Source organism: Fundulus heteroclitus, chromosome 19 (genome assembly GCF_011125445.2).
Source record: "Fundulus heteroclitus isolate FHET01 chromosome 19, MU-UCD_Fhet_4.1, whole genome shotgun sequence".
In the NCBI taxonomy this organism is placed as follows: domain Eukaryota; kingdom Metazoa; phylum Chordata; class Actinopteri; order Cyprinodontiformes; family Fundulidae; genus Fundulus; species Fundulus heteroclitus.
In genome coordinates, this window is record NC_046379.1 from 13,634,219 (window position 1) to 13,657,444 (window position 23,226).

Genomic DNA, 23,226 nt, shown 5'->3' on the forward strand with positions numbered 1-23,226 from the left:
TCAGACAAAGACAACCAGACTTAGTATGAAAGGCTCCTTTCAAATGATGATTTCATTTCTAAAGGGGAAAAAAAGCAATCAAACCCAAACTGGTTCTATGTAATGTAATTGTTCTTTTACGTCACTGTGGAAGAATCTTGGCCCACTCTTGTTTTTAATTGACTGACAATCGAATGCTCAATGAGCCTGTGCAAAGTCTCAGTTATCCAGGTCCTCGCAATAGCAGACAGGCTTAAAGTCCGGTTGCCTCTGATTTAAGCCTGTTTGCAAATGCTCTGTAACTAACAAAGACTAATAAATGTTAGATGGACCTTTGTGTTGTTTTTGGTTTGCTCCTTAAAACTCTACCGTAGTTAAAATTCTTTTGTTGAATTTATTTCTTATTGTTGGATCCTGAACTCTGACCTTAAATGGGGCAGGTCAGGGCTGTTGGGCTTTTCATGTTTTTTGTTTTTCCTTTCTTTTTCTTTCTAACCTTCTGGATGAATCGGTAATCCACTCTTGGAGTATTATTGGTAGGCAGATCACTACTGGTAAGATTCATGGTATTTTATTTATTTTGTTATCAGACACATTGTTTATTTTTTTTTTTTGTCTAAAACGTACCAGACATGAAGTTACTATTGAAACATGCCAGGTATGTTTTAGACACAACACCCCCCCCCCCAAAATAAAACAACAAAAGAAGGAAAATAGTATATTTAGAATATAGGCGCTATGTACTTTACTGAAATGGGAAGATTCGTGTGTTCTTCAATGGCTTTAACTGTGGTGCTTCAAAATATAACAGCTTTTTTTGTTTTACCACGTGGTTTGAATGAGTAAATGTATGTCTCTATGGGTCTAAATTATATTCCTCTGTATTCTTAATAAGAAAAAAATTTGTTAAATTTGATGTTCTTATAAAATGCAGAAAGCCTTATTTCAAGAAGTCTGCTCTATCAGTAAGAAGAACAGGTTAACTCTGAGCTTATCAATTTTAGAGTTGTTAGAAGGAAAATAGAACTCTCGAAACTGTGAGCCACCCTTTACAAAACACAAGAAATGTTTATATATTTGTGGTAGCCTCTTTAAGGTCAGTTGTTTTCCTTATTTAGCCTAGAAAATACATTAAAAGATTGAGTTCACTTTTATCTATATACCCACTCCAATATATAACCTAAGCAGGGATGTTGATGGTCAAACCTGGCTACACCGTTTAAACAGCAAAATAATGTGCTAAATTAAGCGGCATATGATCAACCAGGTGTACCACATGGTTCAATTTTAGGACCACTGATCTTCTGCTTTGACATTAATCATCTATCTAAAGATGTCCTGTGTCATATGTGTGCAGGTAAGGTTATTAATGTAATGCTACCAGTTCTACTTGTAACAAAATAAAATGTATTTTAGATTTATTTTTGATCACATATGGTGAAACAATAGCTGAAAAAAGGGACTCACAAAGCAAACCCTAAATGGTAGAAATTTTAAATATCATCTGCAGTTATTGTTTTTAATCAGTTTTGTGAGTTTCTCTTATGTTTTGTGTTATTGTTGTTCTAAAGTAAATTTGTTTTGTTAAAAGCCCAACCACGGATTGGGCCTCTAAGTTAAGATATAGCTACAGGACCTACAGCATGTTTGTGTTTTGTTTTTCTCTCCCTAAATGTACCATTATTTTTGTTTACGTAGAAGAAAATGTCCTAATTTCTATGTCTTTCAACTAAATTATGCTTGAGGGGAGGCTGCTATAGGACACTGATAGGCTGGGGGTATCAGCTAGTTGTGTGAAAAAGTAAATTTTTCCATCATTCGATATAAACATGGTAATCATTACATTGAATTGATATACGATAGCTATTACTAACCAATTCAAAGAAAGTGTCCGATATTTTGAATCTGTAATAGTAATATCAGTGTTTTTACCAAGTAAAAGCTTTATGACCCTTTTTAATATTCAGAATAAACAATGATATTTGTATTTAGTCTTGACCTCAAGGAAACGCTGTTATAAATACTTCAGATATTGTCATCCTACTACAAGAAACCACAGCCACAGGCTCTAGAAGAGCTTAGAGAAATAAGACTGATTTAGATTAAATGTGAAACAAAAAGGTGTCGATGTCTTTGTTGTTTTTTTTTTTTTTACACAATATTAAAATACTGTGCCTATCAGTCAAAAATTTAATTAGATTGCACCCAAATAGAAAAAATATACTTATAACCTAAATAGTATCAAGAGTCACCAGTTTTCTACTCTTATATTGCACCTTAAATATTAGGTTTAGGTTGTTTTTTGAAGGCATGTATAAAATATTCACAGAAGATATGTGTTATGTAATTGTATATGTCCAATCACGTATCTCAATCACTTTTTATATTTTCAACTATATCCTGCCATACTAACATTTCCTCTGCTGGTTCCGTTACCAGGGTAAGTGTTACACATTATGTGGTATAAATTACACATTATCAACACCAACTGTTGATATTTGATGCTACTTTTTAGCAAGATATTCATAAAGTTTTGGTTATTTGAGACTTTATGTTTGCATCCCCCTGAAGTTCCTTTGACCCAGTTTCAGTTTGTTAATTCGGATCTTCTGGTTAGAGGGACCTCATTATAATAACACTTGGGGACACTATCACAGACGGGGAGATCTTTAGGAAATTTGAAAAACAAGACACAGTTCATAGCTCAAAGAAATAATGACATTTTGTTTATGTTTTGATGGTTACTTCTACCACTCCTCATTAGCTGTGGACTGAGTGTGCAACTTGAAAGGGCTTTGGAAAAAATGATGAAAACTCAGCAGAGCAACTCTACTAGCGTGGTTATCAAGATTTTTCAAAAACAAACATATGGTGACATGTGGAGGAAAAAAAAAAAAACAGCACAGCTTTCCCACTCACAATTTAAAATACAACAGTACTATTGTGAACTCGGGTATGTACATTTCCCTTGGAAATAGTGAGAGTTATATTAAGTGCATAAGTGCATTTGTCTACACATTTTAATCTAAAGAGTTACTCAAACCTTTATAGTTTTTTTTTTGTTACTTCTCTACTGCTTTGATGTGATGAACATGTTGGCACAAGACTTGCATGTTTACAGCTTCAAGTAAATGTCTGAAATTTGGCAACACAAACATTGGATATTTAGGAAATTGGTGTGAAAAGTGCACATTGAAGAGTGGGCAGATGTCATTCCAAGTTTACTCAGGTGCATCTCAATAAATTAGAATATAGAGTGTCTTTCACTTCAAAAAGGGAAAAACGGATGCTATATTGAAAACCCCTCCTGAAGGAGGGTAAGCCACAAAAGGTCAAGCTTGTTGTTTACAAAGTGCTGTCTCAAAGCATATGAAGGGAAAGTTGAGTGGAAGGAAAAAGTGTGAAAGGAAAAGTTAAATATTTATGGATGAAAAAAAAACTTTCTTTGTCTCACATAATATTCAAAATTTGTTGGATTTGGGTTTTCATTAGCTATAAGCCATAATCATCAAAGCTTAATGGAAATAAAAAATTAAAATAATAAATGTTCTGTGCAATGAATCTAAACGCAAGTTTCACTTTTTGAACTGAATTACTGAAATAAAACATTTTTCAATAATGTTTAGATTTATTGAGATGCACTCTGAAATATTTCATCATGACTGTGTATGGTAGAAGGCTGCATTTTTTTTTTAAGTCTAACCGATCAAAAGCTTAGTAAGGATTGCCTGAAGCACCTTGAATAGGTTACCTGTGCCGTGTGCACATAGTTGAGGTATTTCAAGCATTGGCACTTGTTCAAAGTCACAACAAATTGGTGATATTTAGCCTTTGATTCACTCCTTTAAAGACTGCATAAACAAAGGTAATTTTAAGACACTAAAAAATAGTGAAGAGTTACAAACTTAGACCAATTTTGTAAAACTTCAAATAAACACATTGTTTTGTTTTTTTTTAGCTCAAAGGTGTGGTTGCTGGTAAGGTTTTCAAAGCTGCACTTTTCTTCCTCTTAAAATGGCACTTTGCAAATGCTGAAAAACTACAGATGTACCCATCCAGGACATGAGAGAGCCTGTGGATCTTGGTCACAAGCAAACCAAGATAAAACTCCAACCAACCCATCTCAGATGCACGTTTTTGGCAATGGAAGTAGAGCCTTGGCACATCCTACAGCCCAGTGATGTTGGCGATGGACACTGAGGATGGCTAACGGACCAGAGATGAACAAAGAAGGTGTGGAGAGAGAAGCAGTCTAGAAAAAAAAGCTAGTTTTAAAGTTGCTGGAGCACAGGAGCAGGGATGGATACAGATCCCTGATCCGACGTTTTCTCAAAGTCTAGTCTGAGCCTCTGGAATATAGATCTCAATGCTGTCCGCTCGCTCTGAGGCTGAGTTCTGCCGGAAGGAGGCGGCGCGCTTGGCTGCCATGAGCCGCCGACGTGCTTCCTGGCGGTGCCTGTCAGGGAGGTCCAGAGATTTTTCTCTCGTCACTGCACTCTTCTGTCTGATGGTCTTCTTTGGTATGGGAGCTGGGGGCTGCAGGCGGAAGAGACAATGGTTAGAAGTCCCCTTCCACCTCCCCACAAAACTTACATTAGTCTGTTGTTCTTCTTTCCACACAAGAAAATAGTTCCCACAGCTTAAACGATGCAGTTTTACAGGGAGTCTGTCTGACTTTACCTTCTTTTCTGGGCTGTCTATTGGCCTCCAGTTGTTGTTCTTGATCTGCTGCAGCTGGTCAAACTTCATGGTGACGTCATCAATAGAGAGCTGCAGCAGGTCCCAGAACCCAGCCAGGTCCTGAGAGGTGGGTCGCGGCATGGCACTGGGGTCCTGAGGAAAACAGAAAGATGCAGGAAACACTACTTACAGCATTTCAGCTCGGATCCACTAGGTGTCCTTATCAGACTCAGGAAAGCAGACAAATAGGAGAGTAGGGGGACTACGTCTGGCATATTTTCCTAGATGAGGTATGAAATAATAAACTGCCTTTGTCACGTCTGTCCTATTCGTCATTTAATTTCACAGATGAAAAGAACATCAGATTGAGAAACGCTCCACTGTCCCTAAAGCTGGCCCGCTGCAGCTTTTAATGAGTCATGAGTTCCTACTTAAAGTATAAATTTGCTTTCCGCTCCACTTTTCTTCCCAATAAATCATCCATTTCTAACAGAAATATCTGTTTTTTTTTTAATACTTTCTAAAATAATATCAGACAAAAGGAGATGTAAAAGGGCAAGCACTAATTTGGTGGTAGATCATAATGACAATGTGCCTCAGAGGAATGTCATTTCATTGAAAAAGCCAAACAAAATCATATAAGTACATACTCCACACACTGTATGGACTCTTTACTGAAACTAAAGCCTTGTGCTGTGATCCAGCTTCATATTGGATGACTCACCACAACAGAAGTTGTTATTTTTTTTTTAATCATAAAGAGCCTGAGGACAAGCATATGAGGAATCGTCTAAGTCACGTGTGAATCATATATAGCAGAGGAGCATGATGCAACAGCCTGAATGTGCTATATTTGTGTGGTATCATCTCAAAGTATAATCTTGACTCAAAGTTAGAAGCACTTATTTGCATACACTTTGTGAAAATACGCATTACCTTTTTGTCTCAGTGTCCTGTCACAGCATCAGCAAATTAGAATAAACGTTTCCTGTTTTAGGTCAGTGGGGATTAACTAAATGATTATTTGCTGAATGCCAGAATTAATGAGAGAGCAGTTTTTTTCATTACTTATTGTAAAATCAGAAGTTTACATACACTTAGAGTTACAGCCCTAAAAGCATTTAGCAAATAAAGGTGTCTATCTTTTAATTCAATTCAATTCAATTCAATTTTATTTATATAGCGCCAAATCATGAAACATGTCATCTCAAGGCACTTTACAAAGTCAAGTTCAATCATATTATACAGATTGGGTCAGATTATACAGATTGGTCAAAAATGTCCTATATAAGGAAACCAGTTGATTGCATCAAAGTCCCGACAAGCAGCATTCACTCCTGGGGAACCGTAGAGCCACAGGAAGAGTCATCTGCATTGTACATGGCTTTGCTGCAATCCCTCATACTGAGCAAGCATGAAGCGACAGTGGGAAGAAAAACCACCCATTAACGGGAAGGAAAAACCTCCGGCAGAACCGGGCTCAGTATGAACGGTCATCTGCCTCGACCGACTGGGGTTACAGAAGACAGAACAGAGACACAACAAGAGAAACAAAAAAGCACAGAAGCACACATTGATCTAGTAATCTGTTCTACATTAGATGGTAGTAGCGGGTGAGCCGTCTTCTCTGGATGATGTCACAGTTAACAGAACATTAATACTGTGAATATGAATATTTGGTTTTGACTGTATCCAATCACAACTAAGGCTCTAGATACAAAGGAACAAAGATTTGATCTCTAAATCTACAGATCCAAGAGAACATTGAGCTCGATTTTTGTCATTTGCCTGATTGAATAGAGATATGGATAGACATGGCAATTCGATGAACCAGGAGATACTTTTTTTGACATTTAGAAGATGTAACTGCTGTCTGTTGCTGCTGTTTGATGATTTTAATAAACGTCACAGTTCTGCACCTGAGCTTGGTATTAATTTTTCTATTGTCATCTCTATGTTTTCTATTTTTCTCTTTACACAGTTTTTTGAGAAAGTATTTGGGCCCTGATGTAGATGTCACACCGTCATGCTTCAGACATATAACCTTAATGAAGACAAAATGTTTTTATTTATTAGGGAAAAAGGCTATCTAAACCAACCGGGCACCACTGGAAAAGTAACTGCCTCACTTGTTTAGTGATTTCAGTAATTATGAAAAAATCTGTGATTTCAGTAATTATAAAAAATCTGTGATTAATCTGTGATTAATTTTAAATTTTTTGAAGAGCTGACTTTCATTTTACTCGCAACAATTGGCGATCATTGTTACACCTTCAGAAAATTAGGAAACTGATTAAATAGAACCTGTCAGACACCAGGAAATGGGCTAACAGATCAATAAAGCAACTTATCACACCTTGATACATACAAATTCAAAACAAATGAGAAAAAGAGCTCATTGAGATCGTTCAGACTGGAAAAGACTGCAAAGCCATTCTACGGCTTTGGGAATCATAGTGAGACGCAATGAAATTCCTGAAAAAAGTGCTGATAACCCCCCCCCCCCCCCCCCCAGCAAAGATCCTATCTTGTATTTGGCAATAAAAGAATAAAAAAGAGGAAGAGAAAATTTGTGCGTACGCTACAGTAAAACTTGGTTTGGATTGGCTGATGATCTGGGTCAGCTTTGCTGACCCAGCCATTAAATGAGCTCAGGCACACTTAGGTTTGGCAGAAAGACAATAATCTCAATCAAGTACACCCTTGAATAGCTCAGAAAAAAAAACCAAATCAAGGTTTTGGACTGGCCTAATCAAGGTATTCACTAAAATGGTCCTACTTAAAAACCGTCTGATGAAGCTGAACTCAAACAATTCTTCTTGATTTTTTGCCAATTTTTGCAGATGTGGTTGCTGCTGCCAAGAGTGGTCCAACTAGTTATTAGGTGAAAGGGCAAAGATGGTCTAACATAGAGCAAGGTTGGTTTGGATAGCAGTTTTTCCTTTAATAAATGAAATAATCCTTCGAAAACTCTTGGGTGTGACAAAAAAGCAAAAACAAAGGAAACCTGCAAGGGGGAAATACTTTTTTTATGGCACTATACTTCTGACTGGCTGTGGATTCATCATTCAGGTTCATAAAAAAAAAATCCTAAAGGAGAAAGAGAGCATATCTTTGAAGCTGCAGCTTACTCGCTATGCAAAGATTCACATTTTACTTCCCATTTTGCTACAAAACGTATATCCTAAGTTTGAAACATGTCCAAATTCTGTATTTCAAGGGACAGTTCATAACAAAGTACAGAATGACAGTGAATATATGACCAAATTGTACTGGCGCTAAATAAAGGGCTTTTAATGCATTTTATCTTCAAAATTCAAAATCCTAAACTGGATAATTCTATACTGAGCAGAACATTTCATCACAGTTTGATATTTATGAAACCTTTATTCTTTGTGTGAAAACACACAACAACATGAGCATTTAAGGAGGTATTAAGGCAGGAGCTGCTTTGGCATATGGATCAACCCAAAATTGACACCATTACAGAATGAAATACATACATACATACATACATCTATCTATCTATCTATCTATCTATCTATCTATCTATCTATCTATCTATCTATCTATCTATCTATCTATCTATCTATCTATCTATCTATCTATCTATCTATCTATCTATCTATCTATCTATCTATCTATCTATCTATCTATCTATCTATCTATCTATCTATCTATCTATATATATATATATATACATATAAATATATACACACATATATATATATATACACACACACATATATATATATAATGTTTTGTATAAACCTTTCTCTATGAGTAAAACAATGCATTTTTTTGTCTTCCCAAAAGCATTGCTAAACTCGTGACTTGGATACAGTCCTAGAATGAATCCTCAAAAACATGGAAGATTAGCTATGATAAAATCCAAATATGTTTTACCCAGATAATAAAAAAGCTAAATGTCTAAACTTAGGCAGATAGAGTATTTTATTTTGTAAATTGTAAATTATTATTGAATTACTATAATTCTTATTTGTTGAGACATTTTAAGTCACCGTAGATGTTAAACGTGACATAGTGAAAAGTGAGCCGGGAACATAATACACTGCTGTTATCGGCAAATACCAACTGAAAGCCTGTGCACTTTATGTGCTTTATTGTGCTCATTAAATGTTAAGTCTAAAAAGTCCTAGTCTTTCAAGAGCAGTAAGATTTAATGTAGGTTGTGAGCTTTAAGCTCTGACTGTGTGAGTATTAAATTCTGCTGCTCCTCCCAAAGAAGCATGAAATGTATGCCGTCTGTCTGCGAAACATTTTAAATAAGGCTCTCTGAAAGTTAATTGAGGAGTTCAAGAGGAGCAGAATTAAAATTAGAATTCTTTTTAAGCCTCTAATTTGTGGGGATTTCGCAAATGAAGCCAAAATGTAAAGTGATTGTATTACATATAGATTTATGCTGCCAGTCTCCTTTCATCTAAAGTAAGTTCTTCCATAAACTTCCATAAAATTGTCTCCTTTAGCGGGAAAAGTTACTTGCCTTTTTAAGACATTCTGGAAGGCTGGTCCAGAATGTCTTATCCCTAGTTGCAATTCCTTGCGAATGAGCATTTTCTGCTGCATTTTGCAATAACAGCAACTTTACCTCTCATAGCCCCCAACCTATGTTTTGTAAAACAAGTTAGAAAGAGCACAAGAGCGAGCATCTCTAATCTTGTGCATGGTACACGTCCCTGGAAGATGATGGATCTTCAGGCATGTCCATTTCCAAGCCACATTACCAGATATACACCCATCCCATGCTCATTCAGCTTTGTTTTCAGAATGTTTAAATACATAAGCTGAATAACTTTATATTTAGAGCCCTGTAATTGTCACTCTATAGTCAAGCAGTTCTGAATCCCTCTGTTAGAGGCAAGTAAAACATTAAATGTGTAGTGTGGGCTGGGGAAAAAGACTGTGAGGAGGAGACATGACAGTGTCTAACGACAGTATAATATTCCATATTGCAGAAGAGTCACCCTTTTAGTCTTTCAAATAGGAATATGTAGTGATTAATGCTTATGGACAAATGCACAGTTGCAGTCAGATTGTCAAAAGTTCAATCTAGACTCCATTAATCACCGCTACAAAACTCAGTGTTACCCATTTAAAGCTTGAATGCTAATGTGTCAAATGCTGCTATAGAAAAATTACATTTTCTGCTGAGATATTAGAGGGTTTATGTCCTAATTTAAACATGTTTCCTTTCAGTTGTACTCAGGCTTCTATCAAAATATGGTTATAATAATATAATTTCGAGTCGGGCTGCTATATACGATGGCGCAGCGGTTAGTACTGTAGCCTTGCAGCCAGAAGTTCCCAGGTGCAAATCCTTTCCTGAGGGGTTTCTGCGTGTCCTTTCCTATGCATGGGTTCTCTACACTATGGGTGCTCTGGGTTCCTCCTAAATCCCAAAGACACGACTGTTGGGTTATTTGGTCTCTATAAATTTCCCCCGGGTACGAGTGCATACATGCTTGCTTATCCTGTGGCTCTGTGTGTTGCTCTGTGATAGACTGGTGACCTGTCTAGCGAGTACCCCTCCTCTTGCCCAATAAATGGCAATTTAAATGCTCTCTGTGGTGAATGCAGTATGCCCGTAATTTACTATAGTGTTTATCGGATGTTTGTGACAAAACTGTGCATTCAAATAGACACTTTCTGCTCTGGTGCGGACCAACATTGGTATTATTGTCCCTAAAAGGAGCCAGCCATCCCTGTTTTAGATTACTATGATATTACAGGGTCAAAATGTTAATTGAATTCAGTACATTTTTTCACATGAGCAAGTTGTTTGGGTTTAAAAAGTCACTTTAATGCTAAACATGAAGCTGTGTGGCTCAGAGGGGCATACCATGTGCAGAGGCTATATAGCTATATAGCCTCTGCACATGGTGGACTTTGACAAGGAATATTCCTTGCCCAAGCTCTCCTGAGTTTATTCTGGGTCTTGGGTCATTTGATATAAGTCTTCTCCATGTTTATCCAGCCAATTTCCTTTAAAATTGCTGTGGTCTCACTGCTATCAGTTGTAGGCATGGGAAAAAAAAATGTCCTGTAACCTTCATTAGGTCAGGGTTGCTTCTTCCCCTAAATCCAAGATTCAAATTGTTTTAAAATCCTGGAGTAAAAAGAGTTTCTACCGAGAGAGTGATTATATTTGGTGCTGAGAAATCCATCCTCCCTCCCTGTGCTGATTTCCACTGAGCTCACCTACATTTCATGCATGGATGATCCTTGAAGCAAAAGTGATTGCTGTATCAGTTTTCAGGTTCTGGAAACACGTGTCTAGTCTACAAAGTCCAATTAAGAAAGTTTGCTCTGTTAAGAAAACATGCAGCGAAACATGAGATTTCCAGACTGTGTCATTACTGATGTGACATCATCAACCATATGGAGCAGGGCCTTTCTGTTTCTGAGGGCATGATTCAAAAGGCTCTTTTTGTTTGAACAAGTGGATTTTAAAATTAGTCGTCTGTTTTGAAAAAAAAAAACAGCAAATAATTAATTGTGTATAAATATTTCTAGGTTTTAAGTATCTGCAATATGTTATACTCCCATTAAATATCCATTATAAAGTGATAATGTTCTTTTTAAAAGAATGTCTTGATTTTTGGTTAATTAGTTAACATATAGAAAGTATGTAGAGGTTAGTGTAAACACGTGACATCCTTACCAAATAACCATGTCTTACCAGATTTTGCTGACACAGCCAGTAAAATTGTTGGAATTTCTGAGACATGAGCAGCTGAGCACTTCCAACTGCACTTCGGATTTTACCTAAAACTGAGAAGAAGAGAGCCAGCATGACGCATTTTCATTACAATATACCGAGGCCCCTTTGGTTCAGGCTTGAGGTTTAATGCAGAAGACTTACTTTCCTCTGTGAGGTCATTCTCCTCGGCTTCTGCCTCCATCTCTTTACACCAGGCCTCCATCCTCTTGGTCTCCGCGTGGAGCCGCTGCATGAACCAGCTTCCATCTCTCCGCAGGGACGGAGACACCCTCCCCGACTCACCTGACGAGGCTGCGCTCTCCCGCGGGGAGGGAGGTTCCAGCTGCCAGCTCGTCTCGCTGGTAGTCTCGCGAGGACTGGCCGGCTCAGCGGGGGTGCGGTAATCGTCACGGTAGCTAAAGAGGCCTTGCGTGCGGACGGTGCGCACCGCTCCGTATTGGGTGGGCGTGCTGGGCTCCGAGTGACGCTGAAAGCCCCCGCCGAACTGCAGGCCCTTGTCCTCCATGGTGGGAAAGCCCTCCAATTCCAGGTCAGCCTGGACAGCGGCCGTCACACTGTTGGAGCGTTTGAACCTCCCCTGTCTGAGGAACAAAGCAAAGGATGAAAATCAGCAAAATTACACATAATGGTTCTGAAAACAGGGTTAGCATTTATTACAGAGAGATCCGACATCAAAGGCAGGACGTTTTTTTGGCAATCTTAAAACCTCGATGCCATTAGCTCACCCTTTTTTGTCATCCTCCACCTGGATCCCGACAGAGTGGTACTCCCGCGAGCCTTTGCTTTCAGACTCCGAGTCCGTGGCCGCTTCCACCTTGCGTGGAGAAACAATAAAAACCAACAGTGGTTCTCATTATGTTAGCTGCCATTCCCCTGTGCCTCTGTGTTTATTGGGCTGGGACTGGACTGAGTAACTTAACTGCACATGGCACGTCAGAGAGTAAACATTGTATGATTTATGGGAGGCTGCAAAAGGCTAAAAGACTACAGAGGTTTGCTACTGTGGACTTTGGGTTTGTAGAAAATTTAATCGAAACAGGAAACGTTATATCGGACACCATAACGTAGATTGTAGCTGGGGGGCTTATGATGGGCCGAAATAACTTAGACCATATCCAGATTTTCAGGTCAGTAATCTGTGTAAATTCTCATGAAGTCATCCCTTAAAGTTTCTCTCCTGACACCTTTGTTGAATAATTGCCGGTTGCTTTTATTTTACAGAGTTGTTATGCTCATCATATTTTTCATCGGGTAACAAACACTTCATCCTGTAGTAAATGGCAGAGGGCAGGAGCCATTTCCCTCTAACATTAAGGAAAGTAGCAGGGTCAAATGGAGAGTTCACAGAGAATAACAGAGGACCATGCATGCTCACACTTAAAAGACAAATCACTTTAATCTTTCCATGAACTTCACTGTATTTTCAACAGACTTTGGAGCAACAAAAAGTAATCTATTCAGCATTCCTGAGTAGATACTTCATAAAATCATTGCTGTTACAGATGCAAGTCTTTTGGTGTAAATGTCTACCACCTTTGCAGATCTCAATACCAAAATGTTTGTTATGCTCATTTTTAAATAGTTCTAGCTCGGTCAAAATTGGGATCTGTGAACAGAAACGCCTAAGTCTCTCCTTAGATTCTCAGTTGTTCGCCGGAGCTGTTGTGACATTAAAACTTCATTTGATCTAAATCATCTCATTGTAGCTCTGGCTGTATGTTTGGTGTCGTTCTCCTCCAGAGTCACTATGGGCTGCTTTTCCGATTAATGGTCTCCGCATGTAGCCTGTCAGTTTCACTGAATGACAATGCTTTGGGAGCTTTGTGGTTGTGTCATCCTGTTCCTGTTTTAAAATGATGACTTTGACAACGCTCTGTGTGAAGTTCAAAGCTTAGCGTAATATTTTGCAACCTAACTAGGCTTTGAACCTCTCCAAAAATGTCTCCCTGGCCTGCTTGCTGTGTTTCCTGGTTCTTCATGATGCTGTTTCTTCTCTAATGTTCTCTAACAAACCTCTGAAGCTTTCACAGAACAGTTGCATTTATACTGAGCTTAAATTACACACAACTGGATTCAGTGTATTGATTAGGAGAAATCTTAGGACAGTCGATTGCGTTGGATATTATTTAGGGGTATTAGAATAAAGGGGGCACAATACAACTGTATGCCACACTTCTTAGATTTTTCTTTGTGATAATAAACCTTTATTTATACAGGTAGTTTCACTGAGACACAAATTCTCATTTACAAGAGAGGCTCGTTTAGGCAGAGCACTGTTTTATTTGAAGGAGCTCGGCAGGAAATGGGCCAAACTTACAAAGAACTTTTTCCCTTAGGTCTACTATTTAACATAAACACACACACACACACACACACACACACACACACACACGCACACACGCGCGACAGCTATATTACATCAGCTAACGTTCTTGTCTGTCACTTTGCACCACATACAGAAGAGAGCAATAGCCAGACTCTGGTATTGGAAAAACGCCACAGGTTTTTACATAAAATTACCCTTCTGAGCTGGTGCGAACTGTGGCAATCAGAGACAAAGACATGAGATGCAAAATGTTATCTATTACCGGTGCTAATCCCAAATGGCGATGAGTAAACAGGCATTTTCAAGGTGAAGACAATCTGCTGGTTATTAAATAGCACAGGCAGATTTAAGCAATTTAACAGCACACCACGTTTGCAGCTGTTCATATCATTTTGTATCATGTTCGTCTCTGTTAATGCAATTTCCTGAAGGAATGGTGGCTTAATGTTGGTGTTTTTTGACCACTGGGCCGGTGCGTGGGCTAGATCTAGAGCTAAGCCTACTGGCAGCCCTTTTAGCACTTTAGTTTGGTGTTTTGTTTTAAACCTAAACTGCTTGAAAATATTGTCTTAGCCCATGTACATACATTTACAAAGAATCCTTGAAAGTACCTAGTTTGATCATTTCAGGGTAGGCCAGGTTTTCATAAGAGAATTGTGTGTGGTTGCATTTTCCACTGGTTGTTGACTGTGTGCTTTGCTGACAACTTTAACTAGTTATCAAGATCTATATGGAAAATGTTTGTTAGCCTAAGCACTTCTGACTAAATTTGCTCTTTGGTATATAGTATGAGTACATACAAATGATTAGGTTCTTTCTTAAAAAAACGCCCTATCTTCCCTTAATGTCTGTTTTTGATACTGGCCTTCCTGCATGCATTGCCATGGTTACACTCTATGTTTGTCTTTCAAGATGGCCTACAGGTACTTCTTTGTAAACGCCTTAAATAAGCTGCTATTGTGACCTCCTCAATTATTTTGTCTGTTTCAAAATAAAAGTAAAATCATATTTTACAGCGACTGATGTAACATCTGCTCTTAATAAAAACAGTTAATGAGCACTAAAAGAAGGATGACTGAAATTATTTTAATGCTTTTGTTATGCTTCTTTGCATCATAGCTCTTAATGATAAATCAGAATTGGCCAAATCGTCAAGCGTCAACTTGCTTTATAAAACACAAAGATCGGAAATTGGCCACAAAATTCGGATCGGTGCATTGCTAATTCATAATGATTCCCGTTGTTGCAAACCGCTGCAGATCCAGAAGCATTTGCAGGTTAAAACACCCTATTGCAACTTTCGCTGCAGTGTAAGGGCAAAACTATTTTCTTTTCACCTTAAATATGCCTTTTCCCAATTTCTTCCTCTGGTTTTTGTTGCTTATCATCTCCTAATTTCCATGTTCACCTCTCTTTGTGAAGCATTCACATTAATTTCCTGCTGCTGTATTGCCACAGTCTTTCTTTCTTTTTTCTTTTTTCCCCCCCAGACTGACAGAGGCTTCTTTTTGTCATTTGAGTTTCTTTTTTTTCATGTGATCTGCTTATGAGGTCTTTTCTTGCACCGTGACAGTACCAGCTACAGTTTAGGAGGAACAAATAAACAATACAAGACTAAGATTTTGTATCCAGATTTTGAGAGAAAAACACGGCTTTGTTTGTTTTTATTGTGAGCTTTGGGTTGATAATATTTGTCAGTTACTTTAGTTATAGCAAGTTTTTTTTTCTCCTGTAGTTTTATTTAATGATACCAGATGACATAAAACTAACCATATATCACTCACATGCACACCCTGCAAGCATCTCAAGGATTTTGGGGATGTCCAAAACGTTATTCAGGACCAAACAGCGCATATAACACAGTCGCTACAAAAGTAATTGAAGCACTGGCTCAGTGGTTTTGGGCAGCCAAGCATAATTATCGCAGTAATTCTCATGTATGAGTTTCAGATTCAGAACTGAGATTCATGTCAACTGGAGTTAATTTGTCTAATATTTAGTTCATGACAAAATGCCTACTCAGCTAATGACATTCCTGGCAGCTTCCTGCTGTCTGCCGTAGTGTTAACACTAGGCTTAAATCACAGCATGCTGGCATGGCTTTGGGCTAGTTTTGTCTGCATTTCTGTTGTGGAAACATATTTCTCCAAGCTTATATTTCTATGAAATTTGACAAAATGATCCAAAAACGAATAAATATATCATTCTAAAGCACCTTAATAATTAGCCTGACATTTTGTTATTGATTAAATATGGCCAAAAGGTTGTGGTTAACAACAAAAGGTGCTTCCATTGTAGGTATACTCAGTCTTGTAAAAGCATTTATTACCCTTACAATTCTAGACTTGTAAATTTTATTTGATAGACCAACACAAAGTAGAGCATAACTGAGAAGCTGAATTGAACTCATGATTTTCCAAAGTTTTAACAAAAAAAAAAGGTCCATAAGTCAAATATCCAAAAAGTCGCATATTTCTGTTTTCTGCAATTACAGCTGCAAGATTATTGGAGTATGTGTCTACAGTAGGGGCTTTGCACATCCACATATTGAACTTTCTACCCATTCTTCTTTACAAAATAGCTCAAACTCAGTCAGATCGGATGTTGAGCACCTCTGAAAAAAAGCTTTGAGGTTACGTGTCAAAGTCTCTCTGGATTTAGGTCTCAACTCCAACTAAATCTTTCTAGCATATCAATGTGTGAAATGCTTTGATCTAAATAACTCCATTCTATGTCTGTTTGGGGGTTGTTGTCCTCCTGGAAGTTCAACCACTGCCCCGTCTCAGGTGCCCTAGGCCCGACCCGAGCTTTTTGCAGCTCCTCCAGAGTTACCAGGTTCACAGAATTGATGTATTTACACTGAGATTAAATTACAAAAAAAATATTTACTATTTAATGTTTGGCTTCTAAAGGCAATTGATTATGCTGTTTCTTTTTAAGAGATCAGATTTAAAAAAACAGCTGAGCAAATTTATGCAGCAATGTTTAGATTGTTATTTGCAGATAATGTCAATCTATATATCTTCCACTTCACAACAATATGCTACTTTGTGTTTATCTAGGACATCAAATCCAAGTAACATAAATTAAAGTTTGCGTTTGCATTGTCACAAAACGTGGAAAAGTTCAAGGGGTGTGGAAACTCCCACAAGCCACTTTTTCCAGCTCAGCCTTCGGAACGGAGTGGCCAGTGTTTAAGCTGGGGAGTGACAATTTCGAAGATCTACTTTGTATTCTGCCGGGGTGTCTGGGAGAAGCTGTTAGCGAGAAGGAAATGAGTGTGCGGCAGCTTGTCGAGGTGACCTCCATTACTTTGTTTTAGACACAAAGCAAAGTCCGGCTCATGAAAAGAAAATGAGTGCTGATGAAAGACTAAACAGCCAGAAGGCTTTGCGATTTATGTCCAGCAGGATTACTTACCCTAAAGGGGCTTCGGTGTATGTACGCAAAAACACTTTGGCATGAACACGCTTTCACACTCACAGCCTCAGTTATCCACGGTCACATTGAAAGAACAGGTGTGGAAAATATGAGCATCAGCAAAAAGATAAACACCTGCCGACTTCTCAAGTTTAAGGTTGAAACCTTTTGTTTTTTAGGAACCTCATCATGACGGTGCCAATTAAAAGGGTTTGCCTTAGAGTTGTTCTTTTTTTTCAGTTTAAAGAAGGGAAAAATGCAGTGAAAGTACCTTTAAAGTGGTCCCTGTGGGAGGCCCTGAGGAAAGTTAAGACAAGACTGTCCATGAGGTTAAAGATTTCATTCTTAACCAGCTGAACTCCTACAGGATACAAATCAATCTAGAAGAAGGTGAATAGGGGCTGATTACACCACAAGTGGAAGGCTGATTGTCTATATAGAATGACAAGGAGGTCGACAGAGGTTCCCAGCAATGAATCGATATTTGAAAATCAAAGTGTCCCTGCTGTTATACAGCATGTCTTTTTATCTTTCTTCAGAAAGATAAAAAGAGTTTTTGTAAGGTTTTCTTTTTTTGTTTGGTTTGTTAAAATCGTTATTTTGGGGTGTGCTGTCGGCGCAGCGGGTAGAGCGACAAATGTACGGAGGCCTTAGTCCTTGACGCGGTCAACCCGGGTTCGACTCTGACCCGCGGCACTTTGCCGCATGTCTCTACCCCTCTTCCACCCCCTTCCTGTCAGCCTACTGTAATAAAAAGCGAGCCACTAGAGCCGTGAAAAATCTCCAAAAAAAAAAAAAAAAAATTGTTATTTTGCCACTACCAAACTCTGAGAAAATATGAACTTATTACAGTTTAAAACAAAGCCCAATAGGCTTTTAAAATGTTCCTAAAAGTTTTCTTTTCCTCGTCAACTTAAAATATCACACAACTGTAAATTAGTGACCAAGAAATGTACTTAAGAAGAATCCGGGACATTTGGGGAATGTGGCCTTTATTACATGCAGCATCAGGTGTTTTATAATCTTAGCATGTGCAATTTTGGATCGACACATTCTAAAATGTGGTTTTGTTGAATTTAATTAATTAATTAAATTCATCAATTTAATTAACTAACTGCACAAGATTTATTTTCTCTCAGCTCTTCTACTCCAATTTTGCGTTATTTGTCCTTATTTCAATTTCTAACTATATGCTCTCTCTGTCTTTTCTTTCTCTATATAGTAGGTACATCTGATCTGGCATTCTCATAGCTGTGACACCATCCAAAGGGGGCAGATCATCTTCCATTACCCTCTATAACACAGAAAGGATTCCTGGACCAGTGTGTGCTTCTGTGCTTTTTTTGTGTCTCTGCTCTGTCTTCTCAAACCCCCAGTCAGACATTGCAGATGGACGTTCACACTGAACCTGGTTCTGTTGGACGTTTTTTCCTGTTAAAGGGGAATTTTCCTCTCTACCGTCGCCTAATGCTTGGTATGAGGGATTGCTGCAAAGCCATCAACAATGCTGACAGTTGTCCCTGTAGCTCTACGCTCTTTCAGGAGGAGAGAATGCTGCTTGTCAAGACTTGATGCTCTTGATGCTTGATGCTCCTCTGCTGGGTTTCGTTAGATTGGAAACCTTTTGACCAATCTGTCTGTGTAATTTGATTGAATTTTACTTTTTAAAGTGCCTTGAGATGACATGTGTTGTGAATTGGTGCTATACAAATAAAATTTTATTGAAATGAGCTGAATATTTGAGAATACAGACTCGGAGGTAGAAAGGGTTTTCATTTGACCATTTGCCTCGCAAAGTGCTTTGCTGGATTTCTGAAAAAAAAAAAAAAAAAAAGCTAAGAATTTCAGAGTGCCACTGTGGTTAATATATTCTCTGTAAATCCATTTGCTAGATCAGCAAGAGAACTAATCCTGTTATTCCTTACATTTTATATTTTACCAGGATTTCAGTTTTGTTCATCAGCGGCCAGTCAGATAACACATTTTTGTTTTGTTGTTCGCATGAAATTTAAATCACTAATATTAACAGACTGTGTGTGTTGGAGTTACTTTGAAATATTCAGAATGAGCTAATGTCTCTGCTGGATATTCTCAAAGCATTATTCAACCAACCACGTGTAGCAGGATCAATTGACTTTGAAGGAAATATTCATTAACTGGCTGGCGCCCTTAAGGCAACATCTGGCAATCAATAGACTTAATGTAATTTGTGTGTTAAATCAATCTCACGCAAGAGACTTTCTGGGAAAAAAAGGAAGAATAAGGGAAGGACGGACATTAGTTTGGATTTTATTAGCAAAAAAATAAAGAAATTCAGAGCCTCCTGGCTGAGCTTGATAAAGCAGTGTTTTTTTCCCATTGCAATGGTTTTATCTAAAACTGAACATAACTGAGACGACTGGGCAGCCAGTTTGTGTATCAGGAGCGTTGTTCTCCTCATGGGGTGGACACTGACATAATTAGATACTGCATCACACACCAAATTAACTTTTGTGTGGACAACATTTTGCCCCTCATGAAAGTACAGGCTTTTGCCAATAAGAAGCCCTGAATCAACCCTGAGATAAAAGCTGTCTTCAAGGAGGAGAAGAGAGCCTTTAGATCAGAAAACAAAGGCAAGCTGAGAGATATCCTGAAGGAACTGAAAAGGAAGACAAGGGATGGCAAGGACATCTACAGTAAGAAGATGGAGGACCAGCTGCAGCAGAACAACATGAGTGGAGCTTCATAGAGCCTGAAAATAATTTCAGATCACAAACCAAACTCTTAGGCTCTAGGAGACTTAGGGTTGTTGAATGATCTGAGCAGGTTTGATCAGACACCCTTTGCCCCAGCTACCTTGTTGCAATCCCCCTTATGTTAAATGACTGCCTACTCTTTGTCCTTGAACTTTACAACTCTGTTCACAGCTATTTCCTACTCCATCCACTTAAATTGACTCCATCCCACAGACCCCACCCCCCACCATCATTCCTCAGGTGAGGAAAGAACTGCAAAAGAGCAAGGTGCGAAAGGCTGCCGGTCCGGATGGGTTCAGTTCAAGGCCCCTGAAGTGCTGAGCAGATAAGCTTTGTGGCATCATGGGACACATGTTCAACATGAGCATGAAGCTGGGGAAAATAACACAGCTGTGGAAGAGCTCTTGTGTGGTATCCGTACCAAAGACCACACATTTGAACAAATCAGCAACTGCAGGCTGGTGGCACTGGCCTCAACAATCTACGTCCCTGGTGAAGTGTTCATTGGATCTGTTACAATGCGGTACCGCGCGCGAGCTATTTTTAGAAACACAACGTCACAATGACGTCACATCACGTGGTACGCAGTGGGGCAAACTCCTGAAACCAGCCGCTGCTTTGCTTTAAAAGAGACGTGCGTTAGCCTAGGTTTTACTCGGTAAACGACTGCTTTTTCCAAATCTAAGACCATGGTTTTTAAACATTGTTGCTATGGAACGGGCAACAGCGACTCGAGGTACGCTGATCGGCCGTATATGAAGGATGTTTTCTTCAAGACTGCCAAGGAGAAATGTGTGACACCGGGGCGGTCGGCCTACACAACAGTTCAACCCGGAAAAAGTTACCAAATTCAAGTACATATGTAGCAAGCATTTTGTCGGAGGAAAGGGCACAACCGAAGAACATCCTGACCCAATTCCAGCGACATCAAGTCAAGGTAAGAGTATTTTGGTGGCCGACATGTTAATAAAGTAGCGCCTGCTACCATGACAGCATATAGGCTATCATGGTAGCAGGGGCTAACATGATAGCCTGCTACCAGGATAGCTTACTCAAAAACATTTCAAATGAGACAAACATTAAACATATACCCATTCCTGGACGGTGATTGCAAGCAACAAAAAAAAAAACGGCCGACGCTGCCATGACCGCCGCGCAGGAAAAAAAAAACAAAGCTTACCGTTCATCATCTCGGCCAGTTTTCCAGTCTTTTTAAGCCCTCGAACCTCAAGCCATCGTTTGAGCTGAAGGTTGGTATGTTCTTCGACAGTGCGACCAGTAATCCGTGTGCCTGGGACATCGTCTTGGGAAAGTTTAACGGCTGTAAAGTCGGTCATATCGCTGGTTCTGTTGCGCTTGTAATAGCTGGGTTATCCGTGCTTTCTCTCCTGTATGCCCTACCTAAGCGGCAAAAGTGGCGTTGCTCTTGAGACGGTGACGTCACGTGCGCGGTACCGCATTCATCTGTCTGCCTGGCATTGGGATGGATAATTCTATCAATTACCTCCTGCAACATCTGACCCCCCTGGAGATGCCAGGGAGAACTGTGAGGATCCTCGATTTCTCCAGCGCTTTTAATATCATCCAGCCAAGAATTCTGAGGGACAAGCTGCAGCTGTCAGGAGGGGCCCACCATTTGTCCCAGTTGGATACCAGACCACCTCACCTGCTGTTGGCAGTATGTGAGGACACAGGGTTGTGTCTCTGACAGGCTGGTTTCCAGTCTGGTGGTCCTATAGGAAACTGTATTTGCTCTGTTCCTGTTCACCCTCTACACACTATCAACTCCCTTGCCTGCCAGCTTTAGAAGTTCTCAGTCAACTAAACAATAGTTGCCCTCATTACAGGTTTGGATGGCTCAGAGTGCAGACAGTGGACACTGGACTTTGTGGACTCGTGTCAGCAGAAACATCTTGGTATCAATGTTTGGAAAACCAAGGAGCTGCTAGTGGATTTCCACAATATCCAGGGAATGGACATTGAGACAATGGACTCTTATAAGTACCTGGGTGTCCACTTGAACAATAATTTGGACTGGAGTCACAACATTGATGCTCTTTACAGAAAGCATGAGAGCACGCTCTACTAGATGAGGAGACTGATATATTTTGGAATGCAGGGGGCGCTCCTGAAGACCTTTTTTTTTACTCTGTGGTGGTATCAGCGTTCTTCTACAGTGTAGTTTGTTGTAGAAACAGCTTATCTATAATAGTTTTTGGGAGGACATGTGGACGCAGACCAAGACCTTTCCCATTTATAACAATAAACCCGTGTTCACTTCACATTTGACGAAGACACGTAAAAACGAAGAAGAAATTTGCAGCGTTGGGGACCTAGGCCTGTATAAGCAGACCTGTAAGAAACTCATGAATGAGATCAATGCAGTGTTGGAGTTAAGCCAAGATGAATATCAGTATCAGACTACAATCTGTTAGCCATGAGTAATATGAGAACTTCCTAAGGACTGCCCTCACAGCAGGACATCTTCTGAAATCCTATAAAGTCTTACTTCCAATTCAAATCAACCTCTTCTTCAGCAAACTCCTCCAGAGAGAAGGAGGTTAGTACTGCAGAGACAATTACATGGGCCCACATGGAATTCACATCGGAGAGCCACCGACTACTATCCGTTTTCTGTCAAATCAGACACTAAAGCTGCCAGCCAGCCGTCACAAAACCTGTGCTAAAATACTAAATTTTCACTAACAAAGCATGACGTTTGAAAAACTTCACGTGCCACAATAACCCGTCCTCCCCACCCTGAACAGGATCTTCATCTGGCAAATGACCTCAGCAGCTTTTATTGCAGGTTTGAAAAGTAGCTATGCACACCTTCCAACAACTTGTTCACATCACACACAGATACCAAAAGCATGCACCAACCATCCTCCACCTCTCAAAACCCCTACCTGGTTTTAACATCTCCGGGAAGACGTTATTAGGCTCACAGTGTCAACCAATGCTTGTCAAAACTTGATGCAATCTCCTGGGTTTCCTTAGATAGGAAACTTTTTTACCAATCTCTCTGGATGATTTGATTGAGTTGGACTTTGTAACGTGCCTTCAGATGACATGTGTTGTGAACTGGCGGCATATAAATAAAGTTGAATTGAATAGAATCATCCATAAGAATCTCACCCAGCTCATAATGCCAGCCTCCACCTGCCAATGGATCACAAACTATCTGACTGAGCAACTCTAGCCTTTATATCCCTAGCTTGGTCTGAAATATGTCTAATAATTTCAAAGGAGAGCATTAGCTGGTGTTAGTCATTGGGTGGGGTTAACGTTGATACTGTCTGAAGTCTGTAGCAGCGTACTCCATGCTGGAAAAAAGTGAG

The 23,226-nt window shown here is 39.2% G+C and overlaps 1 protein-coding gene across 1 annotated transcript in view; it reads right to left on the reverse strand.

The window, feature by feature from the left end:
• Window positions 1–2,118: 2,118 nt before the first annotated feature.
• dlgap2a (discs, large (Drosophila) homolog-associated protein 2a) overlaps window positions 2,119–23,226 on the reverse strand; it is a 281,858-nt gene continuing 260,750 nt past the window's right edge. Inside the window, exons 9-13 of the mRNA XM_036150388.1 lie at window positions 12,127–12,215; window positions 11,543–11,982; window positions 11,360–11,451; window positions 4,660–4,812; window positions 2,119–4,515 (exon numbers count right to left, since the gene is read on the reverse strand). Of these exons, the coding sequence (XP_036006281.1) occupies window positions 4,309–4,515; window positions 4,660–4,812; window positions 11,360–11,451; window positions 11,543–11,982; window positions 12,127–12,215 (981 nt within the window). The 3' untranslated portion in view covers window positions 2,119–4,308. The remainder of the gene's footprint in view (window positions 4,516–4,659; window positions 4,813–11,359; window positions 11,452–11,542; window positions 11,983–12,126; window positions 12,216–23,226) is intronic.